The sequence below is a fragment of the Hippopotamus amphibius genome, chromosome 4 (assembly GCF_030028045.1).
Source record: "Hippopotamus amphibius kiboko isolate mHipAmp2 chromosome 4, mHipAmp2.hap2, whole genome shotgun sequence".
NCBI classification, from domain to species: domain Eukaryota; kingdom Metazoa; phylum Chordata; class Mammalia; order Artiodactyla; family Hippopotamidae; genus Hippopotamus; species Hippopotamus amphibius.
In genome coordinates, this window is record NC_080189.1 from 155,442,155 (window position 1) to 155,458,054 (window position 15,900).

General features: G+C 46.9%; 1 protein-coding gene across 1 annotated transcript in view; it reads left to right on the forward strand.

Annotated features, from left to right (window-relative positions):
- Positions 1–15,900, forward strand: part of GALNT16 (polypeptide N-acetylgalactosaminyltransferase 16) — a 93,291-nt gene that overhangs the window by 45,913 nt on the left and 31,478 nt on the right. The window contains exon 3 of the mRNA XM_057730653.1: positions 15,119–15,276. Within this exon, the coding sequence (XP_057586636.1) occupies positions 15,119–15,276 (158 nt within the window). The remainder of the gene's footprint in view (positions 1–15,118; positions 15,277–15,900) is intronic.

Genomic DNA, 15,900 nt, shown 5'->3' on the forward strand with positions numbered 1-15,900 from the left:
CACCACTTCCTATCTGCACCTGTGGAAACTGCTGCACTCAGAGGTTAACCTGGTGCTGCAGAATGGCTTGTAGGCTAGCCTGAGGGCCTTCACAGCTCTCCTTGGCCTGCCTGCCCCTTTCAGTGAAGTTACCAAGTTAAACACTCAGCATCAGGGACTTTTGAAAGGTTAACAAAAACTTAAAGTGGACAAAATGAAAAAGAAATGACACCAGCCACCCGTGAGCCTGGGTACCAAACTCTTCAGAGTGTACTTCTGGGGTTGGTACCTGGAGTACAGGTGAGGTTAATGGCTTTGACCAGGGTTTGGCTTCTTAGCATCCCCCTGCACCCATTTTCAGTTATTAGACTCATGCTTTGGGGAGAAATCATGCTGGGTCTCAAGCATTACCTAAATGTTGAATTCACCTGCAACAGCTGCCCCCTCACACACACCTTATGTACTGTCTTCATCTGGCTGTTGATTTGTATCTTTCAATATCCTTTGTAATAAACTGGTAATCTAATGAGTTCTGTGAGCTGCTCTAGCAAATTAATTGAACCCAATGAGGGGGCTGTGGGAACCTCTGGTTTTTAGCTAGTTGGTCAGAAGCACAGGTAACAAACTGAGCTTGCAGTTGGCATCTGAAGTGGAAGGCAGTCTTGTGGGACTGAGCCCTCAACCTGTGGAATCTGGATCTATCTCTAGGTAGATAATGTCAGGATTGAGTTGACTTGTAGGACACCCAGCTGGTGTCTGAGAATTGGTGGTTTGGGAAAAACCCCACACCTTGAAATTGGGTCCCAGAAGCTTTTATCTGTCTTTTATTACTGGGGTCTCAGCTAAGAATTCAGAAGGGTAGGGGAAAAATTATTTTTCCTCCCTTAAACTTCCCTTCCCTTCCTCTCCATCTGGTACTTCTGCCTCCAAATGTTACAGCTGAGGAAGGTCTTACTTTTCATCAATTTATTTATATCTGAGATTCACTCTGAAGATTTTAATGCTGATGATGAGTAATTAGCTCAACTCTTTTAACTTAGGTAGAGAAGAATTAAGGTTCATCTGGTTTTTTTAAATAATTTTTATTGTAAAAGAATAAATACTGCTGTCCCTCCCATCAGGAAGCATGCTCAAGCCTCCTAGATAGCTTCCTCCACAAGTGGGCAGACAGCAGTATCAAGCAGTATCAGCAGTATTTCGTCTTGCAGAACTGAAAACCACAGCCACAGAAAGGTAGAGAAAATGAAAAAGCAGAGGACTTTGTCCCAGATGAAGGGACAGGATAAAACCCCAGAAAAACAACTAAATGAAGAGGAGATAGACACCCTTCCAGAAAAAGAATTCAGAATAATGATAGTGAAGATGATCCAGGACTTTGAAAAAAGATTGGATGCAAAGATCGAAAAGTTTACCAAAGACCTAGAAGAACTAAAGAGCAAACAAACAGAGATATGCAACACAATAACGGAAATGAAAAATACACTAGAAGGAACCAATAGCAGATTAACTGAGGCAGAAGGGCGAATAAGTGACCTGGAAGACAAAATGGTGATAATCACTGATGCAGAAAAGAATAAAGAAAAAAGAATGAAAAGAACTGAAGACAGCCTAAGATACCTCTGGGACAATGTTAAATGCAACAACATTAGCATCATAGGGGTCCCAGAAGGAGATGAGAGAGAGAAAGGACCTGAGAAAATATGGGAAGAGATTATAGTTGAAAACTTCCCTAACATGGGAAAGGAAATAGCTACCCAAGTCCAGAAAGTGCAGAGAGTCCCAGGCAGGAGAAACCCAAGGAGAAACACACCAAGACATATAGTAGTCAAACTGACAAAAATTAAAGACAGAGAAATGTTATTAAAAGCAACAAGGGAAAAACAACAGATAACATACAAGGGAACTCCCATAAGGTTAACAGCTGATTTCTCAGCAGAAACTCTGCAAGCCAGAAGGGAGTGGCACGATATATTTCAAGTGATGAAAGGGAAGAACCTACAACCAAGAATACTGTACCCAGCAAGGATCTCATTCAGATTCCACGGAGAAATCAAAAGCTTTACAGACAAGCAACAGCTAAGAGAATTCAGCACCACCAAACTAACCCTCCAACAAATGCTAAAGGAACTTCTCTAAGCAGGAAACAGAAGAGAAGAAAAGGACCTACAAAAACAAAAACAAAACAATTAAGAAAATGGTAATAGGAACATACATATTGATAATTACCTTGAATATAAATGGACTAAATGCACCAACCAAAAGACACAGACTGGCTGAATGGATACGAAAACAAGACCCATATATATGCTGTCTCCAAGAGACCCACTTCAGACCTAGGCACACATACAGACTGAAAGTGAGGGGATGGAAAAAGATATTCCATGCAAATGGAAATCAAAAGAAAGCTGGAGTAGCAATAGTCATACCAGATAAAATAGACTTTAAAATAAAAAATGTTACAGAAGACAAGAAAGGACATTACATAAAGATCAAGGGATCCATCCAAGAAGAGGCGATAACAATTATAACTATATATGCACCCAATATAGGAGCACCTCAATACATAAGGCAAATGCTAACAACTATGAAAGAGGAAATGCAAGGCAGATATAGAGACACAGGTGTAGAAAACAAACACATGGACACCCAGTGGGGAAAGCAGGGAGGGTTGGGGGGGGATGAATTGGGAGATTGGGATACCAAATTGTACACTCTAAATATATGTTGTTTATTGTCTGTTAACTGTATCTCAATAAAAGTTCTTAAAAAAAAAGAATAAATACTTACTTACAAAAACCTCAGATTTGTATAAAGGAAAAGGTAAAATTCTTTAGTCTTCCAGCCCATTCCTGTGCTACTTTATGGAGGTGACTGCTGTTTAGCAGCTTGCCCTGTATTTTTGCAGATAAATCTATGCCTTTAAATATGTGTGTATGTATTTCTTCAATTTCTTGGCCATGCGGTATGTGGGATCTAGTTCCCCTACCAGGGATCAAACCCTCAACCCCTGTATTGGAAGCACGGAGTATTAACCACTGGACAGCCAGGGAAGTCCAATATGTATGTATTTACAAAGTCTTTATACTAAATGAATTACAATATTCATAGATAACTTACACCTTCTACCATTTGTTTAGAATTCTATTGTAGGGATAAACTGTAATTTATTTAATTTATCCTCTACTGATGGTCATTTAAATTATCTCTAGCATTTTAAATAAATACTACTGTAATTAAGATACTTGTAGAGGGGCTTCCTAGGTGGCACAGTGGTTAAGAATCTGCCTGCCAATGCAGGGGACATGGGTTTGATCCCTGCTCCAGGAAGATCCCACGTGCTGCGGAGCAACTACACCCGTGCACCACAACTACTGAGCCTGCGCTTTAGAGCCCATGAGCCACAACTGTTGAGCCCATGTGCTGCAACTACTGAAGCCCATGCGCCTAGAGCCCATGCTCTGCAACAAGAGAAGCCACTGCAATGAGGAGCCTGTGCACCACAGCAAAGAGTAGCCCCCACTCACCGCAACTAAAGAAAGCCCATGCACAGCAAAAAAAAAAGACCCAACACAGCCAAAAAAAAAAAAAAAAAGGTTTGGAAAAGAAAATCACTGTATATATATAAAAAAAAAGATACTTGTAGGGGACTTCCCTGGTGGTGCAGTGGATATGAATCCGTCTGCCAATGCAGGGGTCACAGGTTCGATCCCTGGTCCAGAAAGATCCCACATGCAGGAGAACAGCTAAGCCTGTGCACCACAGCTACTAAGCCTGTGCTCTAGAGCCCGAGAGCCACAGCTACTGAAGCCTGTGCTCCTAGAGCCCGTGCTCCACAACAAGAGAAGCCACCACAATGAGAAGCACACGTACCACAAGGAAAAGTAGCCCCCGCTGGCCACAACTAGAGAAAGCCCGCACACAGCAATGAAGACCCAACACAGCCAAAAATAAATAAAATAAAATAAAAAATAAATTTTAAAAAAGATACTTGTACTTTTCAAATACTCATGTGAGTTTAATTATAGAATTAATATCTAAAAATGTAAGGTGATCATATACTCAATCACCTAAACTAAGACAAATTCTAATTCAGAGGGGCTCCTGAGAGCACAGGTATGTACTGGGACTGTCTCAGGAAAACCAGGTATATGTTTATATAAAATTGGAACTTCTACTGAGTCAAAAAGTAGCATTTAAAAATACTGATGTTGTCAGCCTTGGTCATACCAAGTTATAATCCACCAACATATAAGGGTGGATTTCTCCTATTTCTTCAAACTTTCAAAATACTGAACAGTAATAATTATTCTTGAATTTACCAAATTAGCAAGAAATTGTATTTTGTTTTAACTTGCATTCATTTATAATCAGTGATGTGGAACATCTGTCATTTATTATTGGTCATTTGTATGTCATATTTCTATGAACTACTTGTTCATACCCTTTATGTCTACATCTCTTTTTTTTTTAATTTATCAAGAAATTGAGGCCCAGAAAGTAGGTGGCATCTTCTTTTTTAAATTGAAGTATAGTTGATTTACAATGTTGTGTTAACTTCTGCTGTACAGCAGTGACTCAGTTATACATACATACACATTCTTTTTTATATTCTTTTCTACCATGGTTTACCCCAGGACGTTGAATATAGTTCCCTGCGCTATACAATAGGACCTTGTTGTCCACCCATCCTGTATGAAATAGTTTGCATCTACTAACCCCAAACTCCAGTCCATTCGTCCCCCATCCCCACCCCCCCTTGGCAACCTCAAGTCTGTTCTCTCTGTCTGTGAGTCTGTTTCTGCTTCATAGTTAGGTTCATTTGTGTCATACTTTAGATTCAACATATAAATGATATCATATGGTATTTGTCAGTCTCTTTCTGACTTAGTATGATAATCTCTAGGTCCACTCATGTTGCTGCAAATGGCATTATTTCATTCTTTTTTACGACTGGGTAGTATTCCATTGTGTATATGTACCACATCTTCTTTATCCATTCATCTGTTGAATAACATTTAGGTTGTTTCCATGTCTTGGCTATTGTGAATGGTACTGCTATGAACATAAGGGTGCAGGTATCTTTTTGCATTATAGTTTTGTCTGGCTATATGCCCAGGAGTGGGATTGCAGGAATATATGGTAATTCTATTTTTAGTTTTCTGAAGAACCTCCATAATGTTTTCCATAGTGGCTGCAACAACTTACATTTCCCCCAACAGTGTAGAAGGGTTCCCTTTTCTCCACACCCTCTCCAGCATTTGTTATTTGTAGTATGTCTACATTTCATTTCTTTTGAATGGTTGGCTCTTATTGATTCGTAAGAGTACTTTGTATATTAAGGAAGTTAGTTCTTTGTTTGGCATATATTTGGCTAATGTGCTTTTCCCCAGGGTGATATTTGTATCTTAACTTTCTTGTGTTTTCAGTCTTACAAAATCTTTAAGTCTTTATGCAGTTTTTAAAATAACATTTGAATTTATGTCCAAGATTGCAAAACAACAACAACAAAAAGTAAACAATTTTTTCTTTATAATTCTTAGTTTCTTTTTTAAAATTAAAATTTTGAGCCACCCAGAATTAATTTTGGTTTAAGAAATGAATTCAGCTTTATTTGCTTTCCATGTTGTCTAGTCACTTTTCCTAACATCACCCACTGAGTAGCACATGCTCTCTTCCCCCTGCCATTTGAACTGCAACTGTATCTTATGCCAATTCTTTGTATTCACTTGGGTCATTTTTGGTCTCTCCGTTTTCTTTTATTGATCTCTTTGGTTTAATGCCAGTAGTCTCTTGCTGTATGAAGTCTACAGTCTTTGATATGTCTTAATATCTGGTAGATCTATTTCTCTATCTTTAATTTTTTTCAGGTTTTCCCTGATTGTTCACTCATGTTTAAACTCTCCCAGCTGAATCCTTACCATCCCCCCACCCCCAACACAGTTGTTATTTGTTATTTAATCAGATTGGGCTGAGTTTGTAGATTGTCAGAAAGGATTTTTATGTTAATATCACTGAAGCTTTTTTAAGAATGAGCTATGCCTTCCCTTTATAATTCTGTTTAGCTACAGGCATCAAGGAAAACATGGATGAATATGTATAATAAGTGGCTTATTTAGATTACACGACAATGCATGACATAGTTGTTTGTTGTTGTTCATTAGTAATGTGTGGTTCAGTGCACTGTGCAAAACTGCAGTGAATATGGTACATAAGCCCACATTTCCCTGCATCCCAGACCATGCATCTGTAATCTACTGTGATCAGATGATTTGTGCCTCTGATTTCTCACTGAAAAAAACTGCATGTTTTAGCAGTTTTTGTCTGTAGCATATTCCAGAAGTAATCAAAAGGGCTCTGTTCATTAAAAAATATTAGTATTATCCCTGTTTCCAGATTTTATGACCACATTGTATATTGTACGTAGATAAAATGCTGGGCTGCAGGGGAGGTGCCAGTCTGGGCCATGGTCCTGTTGAGGGGACAAATTGTACCTGCCCCAGCAGTGGCCCTGGAAGAAAGCCACCTACAAGGCAGGCTGCTTTTTTTTCAGTTCGCCTTCCCTACCTCCTTTTTCTTTTTGTTTAACCTGATTTTAAATGTCTGCTTCTGTCCTGCTTTCTCCTCTTGATGGGTCTAATCTAATTGTTTAATTACATTAGTCATGAACCTCAGGTAATATACTTCTGAACTTGACCCACAATGCCAATAATGTACTGCATCAGACACTACTCTCATTTGAGCCTCTATTTTCAAAAGTGTTACAAAACTGAGGTGCTCAGCCGGTGATCAGGGCCTTGCTAAGTGCTAATGGGTTGAATCTGATCCTGGCCCAGCTGGTCCTGACCTCAATGGTGAGACAGGAGACTCTGCCACCCTCAAAATCGTGAGACTTCATGTGTTCTATGTGTTACACGGCCTGTTATTGCTTTTATTTTTCCATTTAATATCTGACAGGTTCAAGTTCAATAGATTCTGAGTATGAAACCCCAGAAGTGCAATGATAACTTACAAACATTGACATATGACACTCGCGTGACTAGAGTAGAACGGGGTGGTGACCTGCACCACATGTTGGCCAGGAGGGTGTGTGTTGGGTCTGCGGAACCCTGAGAGCCGTCCTGGCAGTTCTTTCTGTTGGCTTCCTTTCTCTCAGCTGCAGAGTGTGGCAATGTCGCTTGGGGGGTTGACACGATCCCCCCCAGCAGACGAGAACCTGAACAGGAATTGGCTTTGTCCCCCTTTCATTGTGGCCTCAGTCATCAAGACCCTGAGGGTGTCGCTGGCTGGAAAGACCAAGGAGGGCCTGGGCTGACCTGAGGAAATCTGGTTATGTGCTGTTTTGGTCTGAGTAATATAAACTTTTATACTTTTCATTTTTTCCGTGTTCTTTCTAGCCGTAAGCAGAGAAGTGTTTCCATGCTCATGTCAGGCCAAGAGATGACAGCACTGGGCAGGTCCCCATCAGAGCTATGAACTGATGCTCTGAACCCTGAGCCCAGGAGGGAGGCTAACTCCAGCCTGCACTTGTCAGGGCCCGGTTGTGGTCCAGGCACCGAAGCCCAGCTTGCTTTGGAGCTAAGGGACTCAGAGTTGGAAGGGGGGTGACAAGCACATCTGGCCCAGGAGTACCCTGAGGGCACACAGAGGAAGCTTTGTGCTTAGGCTTTCCAGCCAGACAGCCTCAATTCTAGTCCCAGCCCAGCCACTCAGCAGCTGTGTGACCTTGGGCTTGTTAATTTACCTCTCTGAGCCACAGTTTCCACATCTGTAAAATAAGGGTAGGAAGAGCACCTATTTGGCAAGACTACTTGAAGATAGAAATAAGCACCTCTTATAGCATCCAGCTCTTCATTGGCCTTCAGTGAGCACACAGTATTGGTTCAGATTAGAAGAGGCCTAATCTTTCCTCTTACTCTGCAGCAGCTGTGGCTGGGAGGGTCAGGCAGAGTTCTAGTGCCCTCCACAGACCCAGGAATGCTCTACTCAAGCTGGGTAAACTGATAAGCAGGTGGAAACCGAGCTATCACACCATGCATTCCTAGCATGGACCCCCCCTCAGAATCCCTCTATCCCTAGGCGGCCTCTAGGCTGGGCAGAGAGTGGGAAATGAGAGTTGGAGAGCTTGATTGGGCCTGGAATCTTCCTGGATCTGAGCAGAGATGGTCTGGAACAGTGGGCCTGATGCCTTGTCCCAACCTTAAATAGAGGACCCTGGTTGGCTGAGATATCTAAGGAAATGGGGAATGCTATCTTTCTCTTTCTTGGTGAGATGACCAGAACCATTAGGACTCTTTCTTGGTGAGACCACTGGTGTCATAAAGCTGTGCCGTCATCAGCACCCTGGAGAAGTCAGGTCATGGTGGGAAGTTCAAGGTGGGCTTCCCAGGCAGCCCCTGCCTTGTGCTCCTTGGTATGTAATTGAACTAGAACTTCCCAGGCCTGTGAGCATACGTGTTGTAAGGTGGGATTTCTATAGTAACCTTGGAGGCTCTAGATGAGTTGCAGTTGGTTCTGCTGATGGTGAAGCTCTGGGTGAGTACAAATAGAGGCCAGAAAACCAGACTAACAGCAAGGCTCCTGGAAAGGGGTCAGAGGAGATGCCCTAGGTCCCTCCTAATTCTTGGTCCTTTGATTTCAGCAGCCTGTGACTAGCCGTCGCCCACCACCCTGCATCTATACGAAGCAGCAGCTCAGCCTTGGCAGCACATTGGAACACCTGCAGAGCTTTAGGAAGCCCTGACGCTTCTGACCCACCTCCGGTGATTCTGATTGAATTAGTCGTGGGTGGGGCCTGGATGCCAGGAGGTGAAAAATCTTCCCAGGTGATTCTGATGTACAGCCAGGGTTGAGAGTCACTGCTAAAAAGGCAGGCGAGCTAATGGCGATTAATATATAATTTATGTGCCAGTTACTGTGCTGAACATATTATCTACATTATCTCCTTTAATCCTCACCATAATCCCCATTTTCCAGATGAAGACGCATGCTCAGAAAGGGTAGGTGACTTTCCAAGGCCAGAGAGCAGTAAGTACTGACATTCTATCCCAGGGCTGTGGGATTTCAAAGCCCAGGCTGGTAACCCCTGTAATAGCTACTTTTGAGGCGATGTGTAAAGGAAGATGGGGACATGTCTGGGGCAGGCCCTTGGTCACCTAGGCGAGTTTCCCCTGTACCCAAGCTGAGGTTGCCATCCCGGTGCCACCCTCGGCATCTTATCTGGTTGAGAGGAGCACTGGCAGTCCAAGTGCGGTTGGCTGCTTCCCCAGAACCCAGCAGCTTTTGCGGGGAGACCAGGAGACCTGCCTTTTCATTTGGGAGAGGTGGAACCCGAGACGGTGCTCTCAGAGATGATGACTCATGCGCTGTTTCCTAGCTAATGAATGGCAGTCTTTCAACGTGGGACACAGCATCAGATGAGATTTTTGTTCCCAGAGGAGTCGAAAGTGGTTGGGAATCACATTTTGCTCGCCAGGTGTTTGGGGTTTAAAGCAGACTCAGAAAAAAAAAAGTCAGGAGTCATCCATAAAATAGGAACAGAGCCCTTTTATTTGCAGTTTCAGTGAGTTTAGTGAAAGGCAAACTCAGCAGGTAATTGTTTTACTGGCAATAAAAGGAAATTGGGCAGCAGTTATTTAAAAGGAGTTCGAGTTGTTTAAATCTGAAATTATGGGGTACCTGCATATGTTAAAAGAAAGTTTACAGGCTTGGAGACTTGAGTTGAACTGTTTTTGATGAAAATGACATGGAAAATATTTTCCTTTCTTATTTTAAACCTTCCCCTTGTCTGTTTGTTTCCTAAATTTAGCAGTCAAGAAGAAATAAGCAAATCCAGCTGGAAAAAAACTGACATAAGTCAGGCAGGTTTCAAAGTTTAATCGAAGTGATTGACTGAAGATAAAAGTCTCTAAGATGAGAAATAATTCTTCCCATTTTATAAAAAAGTCATTATATCAGCTTAATTTCAGATGTGATTGACCTTATTGGACACAGAAGTGCTGGATTTGGCACTTCCTGAAAAAGGCTGGGGAGGATGCAGCTGACTAAACATCACCAAGAACTCTCGGCAGGAGGATGGAGGGCTGTGGGAGGCTCATCAGGCTGTCACTCACCATCTCCCCAACCCTTGTTCCTTACCATGGCAACCCAAAGACCTCTTACGTTGTGGTCCAGATGGACCACCCCCTCCCCGGCCCCCACCCTTCCTGAAGCCTGACCACAGCCCTGCCTGCTGGACAAGGCCGGGAATGCCTCACCCAGCTCTGGGCTCAAGTCACTGGGCCAGATGCCAGGGAACAGCCTGAAAATCTTGGAATGGATGGCTTTTACCGACATGGTGTCATTGCCATTGGTGGCTCATTTGTCGATTTTTGGTTTTGATTTTTGTTTCTTCCTTTTGGAGAATGGTTTTCTTTTCATTAAAAGGACCGAAGGACTGATATCTCTGAACTTTTGGTTATGAAAGAAGAGCAGCCCACCCAAACTAGTTCAAGAGAAAAAGGACAGATAGGTAGGTATGCAGTTAGATAGACAGATTATAGAAAGATAGAAAAAAACCTAAAGTGAATTTGGATCAGATAAAATTGGCTCCAGGGACCCCAAACGATATCATTAGAGCTCTTTCTTTCCATCTCTTGGCTCTGATGCTTACTTCTTGGTTTCATTCTCCGGACAAAATTTCTCCATGTGACAGACAGGAAGGCTCGCACCTCCCAAGCTTACCAGTGCTGATGAAAAGAGCTCATCTTACAGAAAAGTCTCGGGGTGGATTCTAGCCCAGGTTGAGTCAAATGACTGTTCCTGAACCAGCCGCCTGCATCTGGGCGTGCAATGACAAGATGAGCTTAGCCTGGGTCTTGTTCCTACCCTACGGTGGTGAGCGAGGTGTTGGTGGGATGGGAGGACAGGGATTAACACCCTTGCCAGAAGCATGTGAGCGAGGAGGCCCCTAAGATGGGCAAAGTTACCCTGCCACCTTCTTGGTCCACTTCAATGCCAAGTGTGTTAGCCGAACGTGGGGAAGCGGGTGGGAGGGCAGCACAGGAGATGCTTGCGGTCATGGCAGCTCATCACTCACCTGCTTACTAGCCATTGCTCCGGAGTCCCGTTGGGCAACGTTCTGGGCTTCGTGATCCAGCGTTAAACAAAACAGACAATCCCTGCCCTGGTGACGCTTATAGTCTCTTAACATTAATAAGCAAAATGCACATCAAACACCCGGTGGGGCTAAGTGCTATAAGAAAAAACAAAGCAGGCGGGAGGGTGGGAAAGGTGAGGGTGGGGCTGCGGCCACAGTTTCACAGATGGTGGTTGGGGAAGGCTCCCAGAGGAGCGAGGGGTGAGCAGAGCCCTGCAGGGGTGGAAGGACAACTGGGAGAAAAGCCTTCCAGAAAGAAGGCAGAAGGAACAAAGGGGCTAAGGGGAAGGGTGCTGGCAGGCTCAAGGAACATCAGGGGGCCCGTGTGGCTGGAGCAGAGCCAGGGAGGAGGCAACAGTACACGCTGAGTCCAGAGAGGTGACAGGGCATCCACTCCTGAGCCAATGTGAGCTCTGGGGCTCTACCCTGAGGGAGAGGGAAAGCCACCAGAGGTCACGTGTTGTGTCAGAGGATCCCATTTGTCCGCTGCAGTTTTCTCCCCAGTTGATTATAAGTAAGGTGAGAGCGGGGACACTGTCTAGGTATCCATGCATTCATTCACCCCCTCATTCTTTCCTTTTTTCAGTAAACATCCGCTCAGTACCTACTATGTGCCAGGTGCCAGGAAAAGGAAGAGAAGTAAAGCACAGATGTCAGTGCCACGAGGTGTAAGAATTCCACAGACAGCCCCAAGTGCCCTCACCCCCTCCAGGAAGGGCAGCAGTGCGAGTCCTATCTGGTGGCTCCAACTGGCTCCAAGCCCAGGTCTCTCAGGCTGATCCAGATATATCTCCTTATGGTCCCGCAGCCTAGAGCCAAAGGATGCATTCACCCCTTGCCAATATGCTTAGTAAGCAGTGTGGCTGGGAGAACAGGGTAGCACAACACACTTCCCCTTTGGAAGAGGGGAGCGGGGAGGCAGCATTCATTGGTCACCAGTGCCTGGTGCCCGTGCCATTGCTGGACTCCTGCCCCAGCTGGGGTGGAGTGGGTGAGGTTCCATGGCCAGTTCTGCAGCTACCCATGTGTGATCTAAGTTTGAGGGTGGGGGAGAAAAAGGGGGTGATCTAGATTCCTACATTTCTCTTCCGGGAACCATACTTCTTGTTTATTTCCATCCTCCCAGCTTCTTGCACAGTTTCTGCACAGACTAGACTTTCAGTAAATAATCTGTTGACTTAACATCAGTGGCATGTGCAGAGGATACTGCCTGTGGGACCCAGGGCAGGGGTCTGCATCGGGCTGTGGAGCATGGGGGAGGGCACCGGGGGGAGCCCCGGATTTGATCACCTGGAGGTCCAGGACAGTGGGACTGCCCATCTCTGCAGCAGGCAGCACAGAGGCAGCAGCTGCTTCGGGGGCGGATGAAGAGTTTATTTTGAGGCGCTGAGTTAGAGGTGGCCACGGGGCACTCAAAGCCTGGCAGACGCAGGATCGAAGACCAGCGCCAAAGGGAAAGGAGAGTTCAAGAGCTGGAGGGAAATGCGCTGTCGTGTGGGTGTGTGGACTGGTTAGACATCAGTAGAAGAGCTCCAGGCTGTGACTGGGGTGAGCCCAGGGAGGGCCTGGGTAGAGAGGTCACATCCTACCCTTCCCCAGTATCCCCTCAGCTGATGCAGGGCCAACTGATGTTTTAGCTCTAAACCCCAGGGATGCTGGGCCAACATGAAAGCAGAGCTGAGACCTCTGGGAGGGAGAAGGGCCTGGTGTTTCCCTGGAGCCCTTCTTCGCGAGGTGTGTCACAGGTGAAGGGTCTCGCCTCGGAGGCGGGTCGGACCGTCGAAGCCTGTGGGTCTGAGGGAGGAAGCTGCAGACGCATCTTTGAGGATGTCTAACTCAGTTTTGAGGCCCCGAGAGGAACTTCTCTAGAGATGCTCTTTCACAGCCTTCTTTGTGGCCTCAAGAGAGCTTTGAATGAAGTGCAGGAAGGCAGCAGACTGGGGATGGGGACAGTGTCAGAAGCGTTCCTTCCCCTTCCGGGCACATAGGTGGTGCTCAGAGGAGCTTTGTGGAATGAATGGGTGGATGAATGAATGAGTGAGTGGCGTCAGGCATCTGTAAACAAGTGAATAAATGATCAGGGGATCCTTGGAACGTGCAGAAGGGTGTTCCAGTGCCTCGTAGCTGGGTGGCTCTCGATCAGTGTTTATTGGGCACAGGGTGTGTGTAGGATGAGGGCTCAGAGGTTTCCTGAGCCCACAAAGTGGCCACAGTCCTAAATAAATACGCATGGTTATTTCCCTCAGTTGACGTGCACGATAATTCTGTGGCATACTCTCCCTTTGGGAGCTTCTGCAATTTTTTTCTTATTTTAGCTCTTCCACCATCAGCTGGAGGCCACTTTCCATTTCCCTGACCCCAGGCTGGGTGGAAGTGGGGCTCAGAGTCAGCACCTGTTCTTTTCCCGGATGGGAAGGACCCAAAGGAGCCTTCATCCTCACCCTCGCAGTTGACAGCTTGGGTCCTTCTAGCAACCCAGGGTTCAAGCCAGAACCTTCTCCCTCTCTCTCCTTCCCTCTCCCTCCTTCCTTTACTCCTTCTGTCTTTCCTGAAATGGATTTCGAGTCCATCGGGACTCTGCCTCATCTGTCCAGCCCCCAGCATGTCACTAGATCAGAATATCACAGCACGGTGGCCACAGCCCTTGTCACCATCCTGAGCCTGTGTGTGGCGCGGGGCTGGGCCCAGTGGACACAAGGAAATCTCCCTCACTGTCTCTGACCTCAGGGAGCCCAGGGATTGGCCTCTAGGAGGTGGGAACACAACAGAGAGGCAGCCCTTAAGGAGACAGGCCCTCCCTGGAGCCCTCGCATTCCTGTGCCGTGAAGCTGGGAGCTAGGCTCACGTGGAGGCCCTGGGCTGCTGGTGGATCACCCAACACATCCGTCACCTCTCCGCAGGTCGAGCTGCCTTCCCGGGACCGTCCCTCTAGAGACTAGGCCTGTGACAGAGTTCTCAAGCAGGCATCCTGTGTCTGGACAGCTCTCACCCGCCATCCTGCTGCCCCTGTGGGCGCACAGCTCCAGCCCGGGCCACTGGTCAGGTGGAAGGGGTGGAGTCGGGATGCATTCACAGTTGATGATATTTCTAGACAACATCTGTCTGGCAGTGTGGTTCAGAGAATGAGATGTCAGGATCCACCTATCCATCCATTCATCTCAGATGTGTCCTTCCCCAGTGTCTTCCATGGAGGTACTTTGGGAGCACAGAGCAGGGTGTAGCTAAGAAGAGGGAAGCGGGGCCACGGCATCTATCATCCATCACTCCTCAGCACTTAGTGCCAGGGTCCCGGGAGGTCTGACGTGGGCTATTTTAGCAGCAAGCACAAGTCCTGGAGAAGATGCATCACTGTCTGCATGTTTGCGTCCTAGCAGCTCTGGCATTAGCCTGGGAGGGCGCACCTGTCCTCCCGGGTAGTTCTCTGGGCAGCGTCTTGTTCAAGCCCTGGGTGTTTCACTGATCAGGCACCTCCTACATGCGTAGCCCGGTGCCAGGCCCAAGTTCATCCCTAGGAGACTGTCGATCTCCAGCAGGTTGCTTGGTGATCTCCAGCCTGGTTGGTGGTCCCCTCAAGGCACCTCATCTTGAGGGGTCTGGTGCCCTCCAGGTGTCACCATCTCCAGGTGTCACCAGCTCCAGCAAAGAACGTTGGTCAAGAGTGTGGGCTTCAGTGTCAGAACAACCCGTTTGATTCCAGAAACCTGCAACTTACTAGCTCTGACCTTGAGCTTTTTTATTAATAGGCTTTGTTTTTTAAGAGCAATTTTAGGTACACAAATTGAGCAGAAAGTACAGAGAGTTCCCATATACTCCCTGCCCCCACCCATGGGGGTACTGTCACGAGCCTCAGTTTCCTCATCTGTACAATGGGGGGAATAATGATCTCCTGCTCACAGGTACAGGTGAGGTATCGTAGCTGGCTCCCACCTTGTCGTAAGTGCTTACCACACAGTGGCTACTTTATCCTCCTGCCTGTGGCCCCTCTGATGCTGACCTTTGTCTCAGGTGACAGGAACGCCCTCGAAAGGCTTTGATGAGAAGGCATACCTGGCAGCCAAGCAGCTGACGCCTGGAGAGGACCCCTACAGGCAGCACGCCTTCAACCAGCTGGAGAGCGACAAGCTGAGCCCTGACCGGCCCATCCGGGACACCCGCCATTACAGGTGTGGCCTCCATGGTGCCAGTGGAGGAAGGACGGTGGAGGGAAGGCCAGCACCAGGTGGCTTTTCTCCCAGTCACGTGGATTTAAGAAATGAGGAAGATTTCCTCAGGCTCAGTCCAGCTATTGAGACATTTAAGCTCTCACCATCTGTTGTTTTCCTGACTCCGCGTTATTTCACTGACCTCCTGAGAGGACCTGAGAGGTCCAAGGAGACTTTCCAGCGAGGTCAGAGAGGCCCCTAAGTACCTCCGTCAGGAGTCCCAGCAAGAGTGAGCTGCCAGGGGACCGTGGGGCACGGCGGGTGCCCGACTGGGGATGCCTGAGTAAAGAGGGGCCACTAGCCCTGCCTGCACGGTGCAGACCGCAGACGGCTGTGCGCCACCCCGCCGGCACCGCTTTCCTTCCTCTCTTCCTGCCCCACGGACCCCCACTTCCTCAGCAACTCCCAGGGATGCTTCCCAGGCTGGCTGTGTGTTCTCCCAGCCTGGTAGGTGGGAGAGGGCCCAGACCAGGAGTGCGGGCGCCTTCCACGCTGATCCCAGCTCGGGCTCGGCCCCGTGGGAGTGACTGGCCTTGGGCGAGTCAGCAGCCCCTTCCCTGGTTCAGGCCCTTGTCGGGTCCTGTC